Genomic DNA, 16,287 nt, shown 5'->3' with positions numbered 1-16,287 from the left:
TGGATATAACCATATAACTCACCTCAATGTGTTTATACACTTATGTATACTTATAATTTATCAAAATACTTTTATTATTGGTGTAGTTGATATCATTGTGTTTACTTATGTGATTATTTTTAACATACTAGTAAAGAAGTTCTAATTTAGTTGGTTTTATATTATTATTATGTTCCATTATTGAATTATTCTTATTATTTATTCTTCGTTTAATGCCATTTCTTCTTCAATTTCTATAATTATTTTATTCATTTTTCTTTTGACTTCAATTTGTTTTAACTTTGGAAATGTCCGGACAGTGGCCAGACTAGATTTAAAAAAAGGGTTAATTGGTCGTCTTTGGGAGTTTCTCGTTTCTCTTTAAATATTCCATTAACTGGTTGCTAATATCATCTTCTTTTTTTCTTTTGGTTGGTTTAAGGCACGCTTCTTCCTCATTACTAACGGATGCTCTTTCTTCTTCTTCTTCAAATGAACGCATCATGGATGACGTTCCTTCTAGTGATGATTCATACTCTGTTACCTCTGGTACCGTAATGTTACTAACACTCCTGAAAGTACAGTAAGATAATAGTGCATGAGTCCACTGCGAGAGCATGAATGGTGCTTATTATATTGATTAGGCTATCTTGAATGACATGACTACTTCAAAAGTCATCCTTGGTACGATAATATGGTGTCTACTTGCGCAAGCGCATCAGTCACAGAACTAGCTTTCACTTCAATTTTACATAACCCAAACTGTTATTGAGAGTGGGCAATGAAAAAAATATATAAAAAAAAAACATTAGCCTGGACTTACTCTCGATGCGATAAATGCACCTGAAGAAATCCCAACTGGTCAGCTTATAGGAGTCCCGGATACTTTCAAACTTGGTCTTTGCAATTGGATCTGTGTAAATATAGTTATATTTAGGTTTGGTATCAATGCATTACCACATTTTGGTCTCCAATTTATGGTTATTTTATTAGGTATTATAAAATACTCACATTCAAGTCCAACTTGCTCTCCAATGGCTTTCCAAATATCATACTTTTTTTTGTCATTTTTGTATTCAGAATTTTTTTTGTCATATAAGACTGGATTTTGTTCTACTAGCATTCAGCGACCCTGGTAACTTTTTACGTCGTTTACACCGGCCTACATTTCCGCATTTTTGCGTCCCGTACGACTCGGGTTATACAATTCCGGATCAACTCCGCATTTTTACTGGCGGTGTAAAAGGGGTATATGACTGGAAATGAGTCTATGAAAAGTTTACAAACATTTCATCATCATGGCGCCAACCATGAGTAGCCAACCTATTAAAGATGTGTTGAATAACCTAAAATTAATTCATCTTTTAACAAATTTTGAGAGAGAAAGGGTAAATTATTATTATTAAATGTTAGGCTGACACTAGGCTAGGCCTAGCTAGCCTAGGCCATAAATCAAACCTTTTCTCTCTCAAAATGGTCAATAAGGTGGAACAATTGCAAGTTCTCTAACACATTAATCATGTCAATAAAATGATTAGTCATATTTAAATAGCCTTCAAATTCATTTAATTCAACCAACCAAACACTCTACATGCTGCATCAATATGTTTTGTAAACTTTTCATAGACTCATTTCCAGCCGTTGATTTTCTTCCATTTGACCCCATGTAAAAGGTTAGAATTTAATTGCGTCGTATAAAAAAGGGCCAAATCAAAAAGAGCCGAACGTAATGCAGAAAGAGCCGAATAAAAAAGGGCCGAATTAAAAAGAGCCGAACGTAATGGTAAATGGGCCGAATAAAAAAGAGCCGAACGTAATGGTAAATGGGCCGAATAAAAAAGAGCCGATTGCTGAAAGAGCCGAACGTAATGGTAAATGGGCCGAATAGAAATGCGCCGAATGCTGAAAGAGCTGAACGTAATGGTAAATGGGCCGAATAGAATTAAAGTTTGCTGCCGGAGGCATGTGGACTACTGTACTTTAATTGTGCGAGGTACTTTCGAATTTGTTGCGGACTTCTTTAATTGTGCGAGGAGCTTTCGAATTTGTTGCGGACTTCTTTAATTGTGCTTAGCTCTTCTTTAATTGCGCGTTTCTTCTTTATTTGTGCATTTCGTTTTATATTTTCATGCTTTCTTTTGTTTATATGCGATTTCTTCTTTAATTGTGCGATTTCTTCTTTAATTTTGTGATTCCTTCTTTAATTGTGTAATTCCTTCTTTAATTGTGTGATTCCTTCTTTAATTGTGTAATTCCTTCTTTAATTGTGTGATTCTGTGTTATAGTGTGCGTGACAGTTGTGGGCCACCGTACCTAATATACAAATGTAATTTTTCCTTGCCTGTACCTGTATTTTGTTTTCGATTATAAGGTAAGAAACTTCCGGTATGTAGGTCTAAACTGCTGCTGGCAAAAAAGGGTAATCTCGCAAAATATCAGTTGTAGTGATAGGTCTGCTTTCGGCAACGTTTAGGTCATTGATTTTAGCTGCAGGCATAGCAGCAAAACGTTCCATACCATGTTGATGTCCTGAGTAGTTTTAAGGTTACTGTGAAACTGACGTCAAATATATATTTGAACTTAATCGATATCAAAATGACGTCATTCTATGATTATCCTGAGAAAGTCACAACTTCCGGAATATTAAAATGTAATTTGTTAATTAATCATGTTGCAAACGTTGACTAAAAAACTGTATAAATAAGCATGTGCGGATCTGAAACGGTCCTTTTTATTTGGCAATTCTGCTGAGGTGGTACTATGGTTGCTATTCTTAACCCCCGAGTATGCCTGATAGTTGCATTAGTTTCCTTTACGCTATGCAAGCTTTCTGCTTTACCAACAACATCCAGTTTAGCATCTCTACAAATACAAAGTTCCATTGACTACGAAGAGTTTAACCAAGAAACATTTCAAGAGGAAAAATGTACCAAGTGTGTAAAAGAAACCGAAGGAAAACTGTTGTCGGAAGAGGAGGCAGTGCTGCTTCGCATTGAACTTTTTAAAATGAATTTACTACAGAAAATGAATCTAAAAGAACCACCAAATGTTAGTAAACTGCCACATGATTTCCCAAAATCACAACTGAGTAAATTTATGAAATCTACTGGTGAGGATATCGCAGAAGACCAGCCCAAAACCGACAGCAAGACAATAGAAAGGGCTACTATTTTGGCGCACAAAAGTAAGTACAAAATGCTTGATTAAAACAAGTTAAATAAAATCCGTGTTCTATTGTTATAATGTTATTGTCTGTTATCATAAATTACATTCATGTAGTAATATTTGAAAGCCCAGCTACAGGAAGGGATTCCAGATATAATATTCTTTCATTTTTCATTTTTAAATCAAAATTGGCAATGGCGAAGACTGAATTGCATGTGATGTACATTCATAAAAGTTAACATTTTAACATCAAAAGGTATGAAATGTTGTAAAGCAGATATATAATACAATGTTAAATGTAATTGTGTACTACTATTAACAGAAAAGCATGAAATAACATTTTGCCAAATTATGTTTTAAAAACCATTTTCAGTAGATAAAGTAAATTAGAGAAACTACAAATAAAACATTATTGAATACTGTATATAATTTTAAAGAATAAGATTATTTTATAAATATTTAATTCATTTTTTGCATATCATTTTTTGATAAATTTTTTTGTAGTTTTTATTGTTTTTGTAAATTCAACAATGTTTCTTTTGTTGCATAAAAGGAATTTGAAATTGTATTTGCTTAAAACACCTCTAATTTAATTATATATACATAATGTTCTGCCAGTTTATGTAGGTTTTTGTTCATACCTTATTTGTCGAAATGTGCTTGTAATAGTTAATCTACCTGTTTGCCAGCCGTGATCGTCGCTTTTGTAGTTTGCTTTATTTTGTAGTAAACAATATCCCATATCAAATATAACCATTATTCATTCATTCTCTCTTCATTTCTTTTATTTCGGGATCCATATCCATAGAAATACAACAGTACATAATCTAATAAACTAATCTATGAACAAACCTACGAAAAGCTCTTACCACTTTTTAAGCAACTTCAAGATACGATAGCTTTTTTTCTATAATTACATTTTATGATTAGGTTTTCTTTTAAATTCTATGTAGCCTAATTCAGCAATGCCAATTTCCATTTCAGTTTCTTCTGATTTAATAATTGGCGCATCATCATCAAGTTTAACTTTCAATATAAAAAGAAGTACATTGCGCAGCTACAGTGAATTAGGACAGACATACGCCTGGATCTTCATAAAACCAGATGCTCTCCCAGGCGTCTCCAATATTCGAGTTTCTATGGATATTGATGGTACATTGTATTACGTTGACGGATCATATCTCCCTACATCAGGCGATTGGGTATCAGTAAAACTCACTGATCTAATGCGTCAATGGGTACGTCAACTGAACGATTCATTAGAAAGTATTACGGAAACACTTGAATATACCGTTCATATTGACGTTCCTACCAGCGCAATAGGGATTATTGAAGACGAGCGACCAATGTTAATTATTTCTGGAAGTCAACTGGTCAAGAAGAGAGTTTCCAGAAACGCATTGACCTGCTCCGGTGATTCTAGACAACAATGCTGCGTCCAATCTCTTACGGTTTCTTTCAATGACATTGGATGGGGCCATTGGATTGTCCAACCAGATTCGTTTACTGTAAACTACTGCAGAGGCCATTGTGATGACAGTAACGATGCCATATACAACAGTACACTTGCATTGATGGGGTATAACAGGCAAACTAATAGTCTGCTGGTTAACCAATGCTGTGTACCATCAGTCCTACGACCCTTAAAAGTAATTTACCTGTCTGATGTCACAAACCCTACTGGAACTCCTGTTGTCTCAGAAATGACGATGAATGATATGATAATAGATGAATGTGGTTGTATGTAATGTAATGATTATTCGGAGCATTCCAAATGTTTAATACAAATATTTTATGCAGATATGCAGGCAATGTGTGTAGATTTATTTTAAATGTTAACTTATTAGAGCTATGGCAATATAAATACTAATAGGTAATATACAATTTAAATGTGTAATTAATAAAATTGTTATTACTAATTATAATTATTATTAACACATTATTATTATTTAACACATCTTGTTTATCCTTGCCATTTGATTCGCTGAATTTCGTAACAATTTTATTGTATTTGTTTTCACTTGAACTGGACTTTTTGTAAACATTAATTTTGTTCAAATGTTTCAATTTAAATCCAAAATAGTGTGCCGACTTGACGGTCAAGTAGACATGCTTCAATTTATGTTTAATGCTATATGCCAATTATTAATTATTTCTAAAATATAATACGATGTAAATCGGTTATTGAATAAAATCAGAATTAAATAATATTTTTAATCCTGACTATGTTTTTGGTTGTCACAATTTTCAACACAGTCTGACATATTTTATGAAGTTTTCACACAAAAGTTACAGAAATACTATCGGTAGTTCATATAGTACAATGCAGTATACACAAATCCATAAATGGAAGTATAGTGCCGAGAGGTACATTATATTTATTTTTATTTATTTATTTCATAAAACCTCCAGAAAGAAAAGCAGTCTTGTACAAATCAATATAAAATGTAAACATATTTAAAATGACAATAATAATCTGTAAATGCTATATATAATTTCACACTATCACAAATACCGTGGTCAATACAAAAATTAAAATTAAAATTACTTTTTAAAATGCAACTTAACTTTCTTACAATAATTAACAGAATTAAGAACACGAGAAACTAGGTGGTGGTTAACCACAAAAGATAAAAATAACACGACAAACTAAGGTACCGTATTTCAATTATTAAAACTAGATGGTACGCTCGCTTCGCTCGCGTACCATCTAGGTCGTGTCCACTGATGGTTCTCGAATACACAGTAATTTCAGCGTAAACAAGGCTAACAGCCATTAAGTCGCGTGCTACAATGCATAGTGATACCGGACCGACAGACAGACAGACCGACAGACAAACCGACCAACCGACCGACATAGTGAACTATAGAGTCGCGTCCACGCGACTTAAAATGTACGTACCGACACATTGTCGTTTACAGAAACGAATAAATAGACACGATGATTTATGTAAAATTAGCACCCAGAGAATTAGGCCGTGTCTTAAAAATGAGTCCAATTTTTTTATTTGAACTCATTTAAACAAACCCAATTTGTATTTTGTATATAACATTAGAGTTGAGGGATGAGGATGGGAAGAACAATTTTTAAATATATTCTCTATCCACTCAGTAACGAAATATTGCTTTAAATGTTTTATAGGCCTATCAATAATATACCACTAAACACAGTAAAACATTTACGATTTATAATACTTTTTTAAAACTGTCCCTGTTATAGTCGATTGAAATAGTAAAGTACATGTAACGATACACCACTACGACGTTTATATTTTTTATAATTATTAATTAATACAAAAACGTTGAGAAGCAACTTTCAGTAATCTACCCACAGTCACAGTAATAAATGTTCTTTGTATATTTTGTTTATATATCTAACAGTAACCACATTCACAGTATAGTAGAGCAGTTAGCGCCATAAAAATAGCCAAGTTGTGCACTTTATTACCAAAGCATGAAACTTGCCACAAAGTTTCTTTGATGTATATAGATTAAAAATATTGGGGGGTGCCAAGTGTCCAACGTCCGGTATGGCGGCCATCTTGATTTCAAAATGGCCACCATAAAAACAAAAAGTGTTCATATCTTGGCAACTATAAACAGTAGAGACTTGATTCTGGTGTTAAATTGTTCACAAACCACATATTTCTATTTGCTCTAATGAAAAGTTTCATCAAAAAATGACCGGAAATGACGTTTCTTCCAGTTTGACCTTTGACCTCTTAACTGTATATCTCGGTAACTACTGATCATTTTCAATCGATTTTGGTGTCATTTTGTTCAGAATAGAGACATTTATATTTGTAGTAATGAAACATTTTCACATAAAATGACTGGAAATACAATTTATAACCTTTGACATATATAAGTATGTGAACATACTGTATGTGGTTTACATTGGTATAAATGCACCTAATTTTTTTTAACGAAATAAATGACACTTAATGCAAAAATGACCAGGAATTATTATTCTGAATTTTTTATGTGATAGGATAGGCGTAAAGTATGACAGATCACTGAGAAACAGCAATCACTGAGCTCATCTATGCCGACTTGTTTGCTAAACTGTGATGTGTCAATCGTTAGATAAAAGTTTTGGGCCTCTCTCCTTCATCTTTTTTTTTTTTTTTTTGCAATGTATTATACCATATGGACAATTGTCTGAAATAAAAGTTGAATTGAATTGTTAGATGCCATTTGGAAATATTTTTGATGTAAAGTAGCATTCTTTCGTTGGCCTCTTTGATGTTGCATATAAGACAAGTTCGGAAAGTTCTCATTTTCATGAGTTAAGAGAACACCGTCTTTCAAAGTACATACTACAAACATATCCTGCATTTGTGCAGTAGGCCTACTTTCATTAGTCAGAAACTCAGATAATTCTTGTTCATTTTCGTTGCATCTAAAAAAATGTACTCCATTTTTATGGTAATGGGCCTTTGCTGTAAACCATCTGAATCCTTTTCCTCGATTTTCTCTAGTCATTGATTTTTTAGCAAAATCCGAACCAAATCAATTCGTAAAAGACATCTCAATATATTCAAGTTCAAGACCTGTTTAGGCATCCACCTGTGGACTTTCACTTTGAAGGTCTTGATTTAATCAATCAAAGTAGTGGGTCCAGACAAAGAAGGGGGTGTAAGACCATCCACAGACAAAGAAGGGGGTATAAGACCATCCACACACAAAGAAGGGGGTATAAGACCATCCACACACAAAGAAAGGGGTGTAAGGCCATCTACAGACAAAGAAGGGGGTTTAGGACCATCCACAGACAAAGAAGGGTGTAGGACCGTCCACAGACAAAGAAAGGGGTTTAAGGCCATCCACACACAAAGAAAGGGGTGTAAGACCATCCACACACAAAAAAAGGGGTGTAATACCATCAACAGACAAAGAAAGGGGTGTAATACCATCAACAGACAAGGAAGGGGATATAAGACCGTCCACAGGCACAGGAGGGGTATAAGACCGTCCACAGACAAAGAAAGGGGTGTAAGACCGTCCACAGACAAAGAAAGGGGTGTAAGACCGTCTACAGACAAAGAAGGGGGTGTAGGACTGTCCACATACAAAGAAGGGGGTGTAAGACCATCCACTGACAAAGAAAGGGTATAAGACCACTTACAGACAAAGAAGGGGGTATAAGACCATCCACAGACAAAGAAGGGGATGTAGGACCATCCACAGACAAAGAAGGGGGTGTCGGACAATCCACAGACAAAGAAGGGGATGTAAGACCACCCACAGACAAAGAAGTGGGTGTAAGACCATCCACACACAAAGAAGGGATTATAAGACCATCTACAGACAAAGAAGGGAAAGAAGAGGGTATAAGACCATCCACAGACAAAGAAGGGGGTATAAGACCATCCACAGAGAAAGAAGGGGGTTTAAGACCATCCACAGACAAAGAAGGGGTGTAAGACCATCCACACACAAAGAAAGGGGTGTAATACCATCACCAGACAAAGAAAGGGGTGTAATACCATCAACAGACAAAAAAGGGGGTATAAGACCGTCCACAGACAAAGAAAGGGGTTCAAGACCATCCACAAACAAAGAAGGGGGTATAAGACCATCCACAGACAAAGAAGGGGGTGTAGGACCATCCACAGACAAAGAAGGGGGTGTAGGACCATCCACATACAAAGAAGGAAGTGTAGGACCATCCACAGACAAAGAAGGGGTGTAAGACCATCTACATACAAAGAAAGGGGTGTAAGACCATCCACACACAAAGAAAGGGGTGTAATACCATCCACAGACAAAGAAGCGGGTATAAGACCATCCACAGACAAAGAAGGGGGTATAAGACCATCCACAGACAAAGAATGGGGTATAAGACCATCTACAGACAAAGAAGGAGGGGTAGGACCATATTACCGAGGAAGCATAGGCCTACAAAAAGAAGATGCAATCAAAATAGGCCTATCACTTGGAAAACAAAAAATTGTAGAATAACTGAGGATTGATTGTTGAAATATAAAGGGTTCTTTGTAAGGTAATTAATAATATATTGATATAAACACGATCATCATAATATTCATTTGACATTCAAATACAGTCTACAGTTTTACGGTATTCCATAACATGTATGTTATTTCCTCTGTCAAACTATTAAAACTTTTAGCGAATCAGAAGGTGCCAACATCATTGAACTAATGGTACCACCAAGCACAATGTTTACCAATTTTATGTACTATATACAATTTAAGTCCATTAATCATTTAATATAATTACGCCTATCAGGTCAAAGTTCAAAATTAGGTGCATTTAAGACCAACAAAAACCACATACAGTATATTCACATAATTAAAATTCAATAATTAAATGTCAAAGGTCATAAATTGTATTTCCGGTCATTTTATGTGAAAATGTTTCATTACTACAAATATAAATGTATTTATTCTGAACAAAATGACACCAAAATCGATTGAAAATGACTAGTAGTTACAGAGATATACAAATACGAGGTCAAAGGTCAAACTGAAAGAAACGTCATTTCCGGTCATTTTTGGACGAAAATTGTCATTAGAGCAAATAGAAATATATAGTTTGTGAACAATTTGAGACCAGAATTAAGTCTCTAATGTGTATAGTTGCCAAGATATGAACATTTTTTTTTTATGGTGGCCATTTTGAAATCAAGATGGCCGCCATACCGGACGTTGGACGCTTGGCACCCCCCGATATTTTGAATCTATATACATTAAAGAAACTTTGTGCCAAGTTTCATGCTTTGGTAATAAAATGCACAGCTCATGTCATTAACTGCTCTACTAGTAAGACAATTTCGATTCAAATGGCGACCAAAAATGGTTAATACGTATATAGTACAGTATTTACAATATTTTCAAAGTATTGCAATACTATATCTCAGTTGTAAGTTTATTCTCCAAGGGCTCATAAATTTACCTACAAACTGGGAGTCAGAGAGATTGGAATGTTCCATTCATCGCAAATCAAAACATTTGTATAAACGTATATTAAATCTATCAAAATAGTATTTTTTTTTAAAAATCGGCCTGTCTTCAACATTATGATACTGTACTCGAGCTGTTCAACCGGTTTACAGCTATTACAAAAACAATTATCGTAGGAGGAGATAGGAAAATGCGAAGTATCCTCGTATTATTGGGTGCAGGTATTTTTCATGAGGACATCCATTAGACAGTGTATACCACGATCGGAAAACACCCCTATTTGGGGCAAATCGTTGAACCTAAATTCGTTTTAATTGTCAATAACTAATTATCTAACTAAATTTAATTAGTAAACAGGGTTACATCTTGTGGTTAAAATCAGTTCCGAGATTCTAACCAACTTTACATACCATCGAGTAAACATTCTAGAAATAACGCGCGATTTACCGAATTTTGCCCTTACGTAAATTTATATATAGATATGAGTTTAATAAATGAGTATAGGCTATAACGTACGAGATGCGGAATTATTAAAAACCGGGGACAAAAGATCTAACTACATTTAAGACTACATCTAAGACTACACTCCTTATTCAGAATGTACATATTTCTATTTGCTCCAATAAAACATTTTACAAAAAATTGGCCGGAAGTATGACATTTGACCCTCGACCCCATTTCTCAATATTGCATATATGATGAAACTAAAATGTCTGTAGAGACTTTGTTTTGCCCTCAAATGATAAAGGTTTCTAATTTCTAAATTACATGAAATATGCAAATTAGGGGGTGAAATTACAGGTTCCTATATATCGAAAACCACTAAGGCTAGAGCAAAACAAAGTCACTACAGACATTTTAGTCGCATTATGTATGAAAACATTGATAAATGGAGTCGAGGGTCAATTGTTGTATTTCCGGTCAATTTTTCGTAAAATGTTTCATTAGAGCAAATATAAATATGTACATTCTGAACAAGTTATTAAAAAAATCAACTCTCTAGCCTTAGTTGTTTTTGATATATATGAACCTGTAATTTCACCCCCTAATTTGCATATTTCATGTAACTTGTACTAATAATTTGCATACTTTGAAGGTGAGTGTTACAGGTGTGATTTTGAGATTTACTAAACAGTCCTATGTTGGCTATTAGAAACCTGTATCTGAGTCATTTGTAGGCAAAACAAAGTCTCTACAGACATTTTAGTTTCATTATATATGAAAATCTTGAGAAATAGGGTCGAGGGTCAAATGTCATACTTCCGGTCAACTTTTTGTAAAATGTTTCATTGGAGCAAATAGAAATATGTACATTCTGAATACGGCTGTGAAAAAAATCAACTCTCTAGCATTAGTGGTTTTCGAGATATAGGACAACTGTAATTTTTTCCCCTTATTTGCATATTTTATTTATTTAAGTTTTACTACTAATTTGCATACTTTTGAGGTGTGTGACAAAAAGGTGTGATTTTGGGAATTGCAAAGTGGTCCTATGCTGGCTATTAGGAACCTATGTCTGGGTCATTTGAGGGCAAAATAAAGTCTCTACAGACATTTTAGTCATTTAGTCATATGCAAACATTGAGAAATGGGGTCGAAGGTCAAATGTTGTACTTCCGGTCATTTTTTCGTAAAATGTTTCATTAGAGTAAATATAAATATATACATTTTCAATAAATCAGTGGAAAAATCAACTCTCTCGGACTAGTAGGTTTTGAGATATGGTAACTCTGTAATTTCACCCTAATTTGCATATTTAAGCTAATTTGCATATCATCGGGATGAGTGACAGAGGTGTGATGCTCAAATTTTTATCTCCTCATCATATATGACCATTTAAAAAAGAAAAATCTCTGTTTGCAATTTGTTTCACTTTGGGCTGTTTTTTTTTTTGCTAGATTGACTAGCCTATTTACTGACTGGTGTAATGATAATTATTTAAAATTAAATACCAAAAAGACATGTGAAATTATAATTGACTTCCTGGTAAAATAAATTACATGAAAATTGGAAACGATAACATTAGGGTTGTGTCTGAATTTAAATATTTAGGTACAACTAATGATGATCGGTTAAAATTGAATCAAAATACACTCAGACTTTATAAAAATGGTCAACAAAGACTTTATATGATGCGTCAACTAAGAAAATTTAATATTGACAACACAATTCTTAAACGTTAATATAATTCTATGATTTCTAGTGTTATTTATTTCTGTTTTACAATCTGGTTTAACTGTTTAAGTCAAAAAGACTATGCATTATTAAATAAAATAAACAGAAGGGCGTGTAGGATTACTGCAATGACCTTAGATGATAATGATATCCGTGAAAAAAACTGTGATCTCTATGGTAAAGCGTATCCTATCACAACCTTTCTTCCATCATCAACTCGTTATTCCAAATCATTTATCCCTAAGTCAATTACAGTTTTCAATAACACCGTTACTAGATAATTTGGTTCCGTTTAAGTAATTTAATTTATATGTGTAATTTTGTACAGTGTGTATAATGCTCTTATATATTTATTCGTATTCGTATTTAAATTTCCGATATGTTTTATTGGACCAAATAAAATGCTGTGAGAGCAGCGCATTATTAAGAATATTTAATGATACTAGATGGTACGCGAGCGAAGCGAGGTCGTGTCCACAGATGGTTCTAGAATACACAGTGATTTCAGCGTAAAAAACTGTTTTTCACGCTGCTGCTTTAGCCAGCTACATACATGAGGTCTACTCATTCAGAAGCTATAAGCAAGCAGCAGTTAGAGTTCTGGAGGCCGACCTTTTTGATAATTTGTAAACTAGGACGGGTCATGCTCAGATTACAAACCCTAAAGCAGGTCTTGGAGAAGAGAGTCTATGAAAACATTTGCTAATAATACAGTATTATATAGATGCATGTAGACAGTAATCTGTAAAATTGTGTTCAATAAATAATGACTTTGTTCTTGCTGTCAACCTAGGCCAGTATTATAATAATTGACTGTCAAATAATCAAAACATTATTTTGGCTGTCTAGGCTGGTATTTACAATGAGTCCAATTTGACTGTCAATCTAGACCGATATTATAATACTGTAATTCGCTGTCAGATAATCATTGAATTATTATCAGTCCATATAATTATAGTAAAGTTTTTGTTTGAAATAGGATACAATTTGTTCACACTTGAAGCATCTAGGCTTGATGAAATAAACTAAAGTGACAGAAATTGAGTCTGTTTAGTAAAATAAAGTAATATTATTTTTTTAACATCATTTTTATTTAAAATATTTAATAAGCATAATAATCATCTTTTACAGATTCAGTATTTTTTATCTTTCAATTGCACAATCAATCAAAGTATGAATTCATTCTTGTTGTATTTTACTTTAATTACAAAAGTTATTCACTTCTGTAGCAAAAAATAATATTTATTCACGCGTAAAAAGAGAAAAGAATTAATTAATTATAACCCAAAATTAAGAATTTTTTGCTTTAAATTACATTTTTTCAGGTAAATTATTGTTTGGTTAACGTGAATAACTATTATGTGACAATAAAACGATGCATTCAAAAACAAATTTAAAATAAAAAATATTTTTCAGGGGGACAATATATCTTTAAAACTGTTACGTCAACAAGCGAGCGGTGTTTTTTGTAAGAAATATTTCTTGTTTTAAATGTACGTACCGCAGGACTATAATACATTGTCGTTTACAGAAACGAATAGACACGCTGATTTACTACAATTAGCACCCTGGGAATTACTTCCAGAAAGTGAAACTTGTCACAAAATGAGCCAAATGTTTTGATTTGAACTCATTTAAACCCAATTTGTTTTTCACGCTGCTGCTCTAGCCCGCTACGTCACACGAGATAACTCATTTATTAGATGAAATCAAGCAGCAGTTATAGTACTACACTTTGACATTTTTGCTAAAATGGAGACTCGACTATAATTTATATAGTCCAGTCCCTAAGGGGAGAAAAAGAGGTGGGATGTTACCAGACTGGATACAAATTATTCAATATAGCAGTTTGGTGTGGTGTGGAGATGCCAAATCAAAGTTACTGGAAATCTGATTTGACCTCTGTGACCTCTGACCTCAATTTTTATATTTTTCTATTATATAACTAAAAATCGCCATATCTTGACAACGCATGGACATTTTACATTAATTTTTTTGTCAAAATGCTTGGAAGATATATATTTATATTCGCTACAATGAAAAAAATTGTACAAAAATGGCCGCAAAGGCTTTATTTTTCAGTTTGACCTTTGACCTTGCTTGCCTAATATCTCAATAACGCGCAATCTCAGAGATTTGAAAATTGGCTAATAGAAACTTTTTTCAAAAAATTACCATAAATTAAGCTTTTTTGACCCTTGACCTCTAATGTTTGAATATGTCGATATCTCGGTGTCCTAAAAAGTTCAGTTTGGTGTCAAATTGTTCAGAATATACACATTTATATTTGCTCTAACAAAATATTTTGTCAGAATTCAATTGGAAATGTCAATTTGAGCTATGACCCATCGTTTTGCATATATTTAGCAACTAATAATCTATAAAAAGAGAGGGCGAGAGGGGAGGTGGTTGGGGTGGATGGAGAGACACGTTTCATGACAAAGTAATTTTTACAAATATTTTTGTTGAATATGCAATTTTAATGTCACCTAATAGTTATTCACTATTTCACAAAAAATTGGATCGAAAAAAAATGATATAATTCAAAGCAAAAAATAGGCTGGAAGTCAATGTGGTTTTGATTAAATTAACTGTTTATTTTGTCTTTTTATAAGTGATATTTACTCTATTTTTTAGATTAGCTCTTTGATTAGTCTCCTTGTCTTACTAATCTTCCTTAACTTCTCTTTGAGCGATCGTAATCAATATTTGTTAAGGTACAGTATAATAATTCCCTCTAAAATGGTAATGCCTGTTTTATTGAGTCAAATGCTTTCTGATAATCTCTAAATCAAAGATTTGGTGATATTCATTTCATTTTTATTTTAGTTGATTGACAAACTGTATAAGATGGTCCTACTGTATGAAGCCTTATATCTTGGTTTATTTACTTCTAGTCGGTCTCTGATTTTGTTTTTTGATTACTTTTGTAAATTATTTGTGTACATGTGATAATGTTCGTTTGGTCGGTAATGGTTGATGTCAGTTTTGTCATGTTTTTGTGGATTAAAGTATATCATTGCTTCTCTTCATTTATTCTGGTTTCAAAGATTGTTGTATAGTGTTATGAGCTGGATGTGTTATTGCCTCATCTTCATCAGTGTTGGAGCTTTGTTTTCTTGCATTTTCCTTAAGGCCAATTTACACAGGCGAGCGGTAACTGTAAGCGTAAAACCGCGTAGCTTGTCCCACGTAGAATCTGTATCTATCCTGAGCGGAAACCGCCTGTCCGCTCCGCGTTGTGTTTAAATGGTCATAAGGAATAACATATATTCTATATTTTTATTGCGGTCTGTGTAAATTGGCCTTTAAGCCTCACTTTCTCTACAAGAATAGATGGTAATTTTTTCGACTGCTCACTGGTTCGTTTTCCTTTTATATTCCACTACAGTATGTTCTTGAAAAGAAATCAGCTTTTTAATTAATTTGTCTTTGATCCTTTTCAGATTTCTAATATTTTAAGCGTATGTTTTAATTTTTTACTCTTTCCTTCGCTTTTTCCTCACTGTTTTCAATATTTCATTTTTTCAGCATACTTCAAGCAATGAATTGGTAATTAGGTCATATGTTTTATGAGTATCAAAACGCATTATTGGTTAATTCTTCTTTTCTTTCTTTAAGATCTTGATTTTCTTTCTTTTTTTTAAGTTTATAATATTTTATGTAGGCCTACCATGCGATGGAATTATATATTGAAATTAAATGAAAATTTAAGTTTAAAGAAAATTGTAAAAGGTAGACTAAATAGGATATTGAATGTAGTTCTGGTCCATTAAATCTATATTTTAGGTATATTATTATAAGTATGACACATGCACGCTTAACAGTATATCCTGATCATACCTCAAACTGCAATAACTGGCATTTCCATTAAAAATCAGTAAACATCTTCTATTAGAGCTAATATAAATGTTTACATTCTGAACAATTTGACACCAAACTGAACTTTTTATGACATTTGGTTAAAGAGATACAGACATATTCAAACATTAAAGGTCAAAGGTCAGTAAATGACATTTCCTGTGAATTTGGAAGAACATGT

At 33.3% G+C, this 16,287-nt stretch overlaps 1 protein-coding gene and 1 long non-coding RNA gene across 2 annotated transcripts; one reads left to right on the top strand and one right to left on the bottom strand.

The window, feature by feature from the left end:
- On the bottom strand, window positions 1–1,101 carry LOC144845563 (uncharacterized). The gene is made up of 3 exons (XR_013612569.1): window positions 991–1,101; window positions 803–892; window positions 1–551 (listed from the first exon to the last, which is right to left on the bottom strand). It is a non-coding gene; the product is annotated as an uncharacterized LOC144845563 (long non-coding RNA).
- Window positions 1,102–2,739: 1,638 nt separating this feature from the next.
- On the top strand, window positions 2,740–4,892 carry LOC144845159 (growth/differentiation factor 8-like). The gene is made up of 2 exons (XM_078702312.1): window positions 2,740–3,163; window positions 4,129–4,892. The coding sequence occupies exons 1-2, from the start codon at window positions 2,740–2,742 to the stop codon at window positions 4,890–4,892; spliced, it is 1,188 nt and encodes a 395-aa protein (XP_078558438.1).
- The last annotated feature ends 11,395 nt before the right edge of the window (window positions 4,893–16,287 follow it).

The sequence above is a fragment of the Antedon bifida genome, chromosome 6 (genome assembly GCF_963402885.1).
Source record: "Antedon bifida chromosome 6, ecAntBifi1.1, whole genome shotgun sequence".
Taxonomy (NCBI): domain Eukaryota; kingdom Metazoa; phylum Echinodermata; class Crinoidea; order Comatulida; family Antedonidae; genus Antedon; species Antedon bifida.
The sequence above is the reverse complement of the archived record's forward strand: the minus strand, read 5'-3'. Positions and strand labels throughout refer to the sequence as shown.

Excerpts from the sequence above, each read along its gene's own strand:
- LOC144845159 (XM_078702312.1), top strand. The coding sequence starts at position 2,740 with ATGGTTGCTATTCTTAACCCCCGAGTATGCCTGATAGTTGCATTAGTT. Across the intron at positions 3,164-4,128 it reads TACTATTTTGGCGCACAAAA|TTTCTTCTGATTTAATAATT; the intron begins GTAAGTACAAAA and ends TTTCCATTTCAG.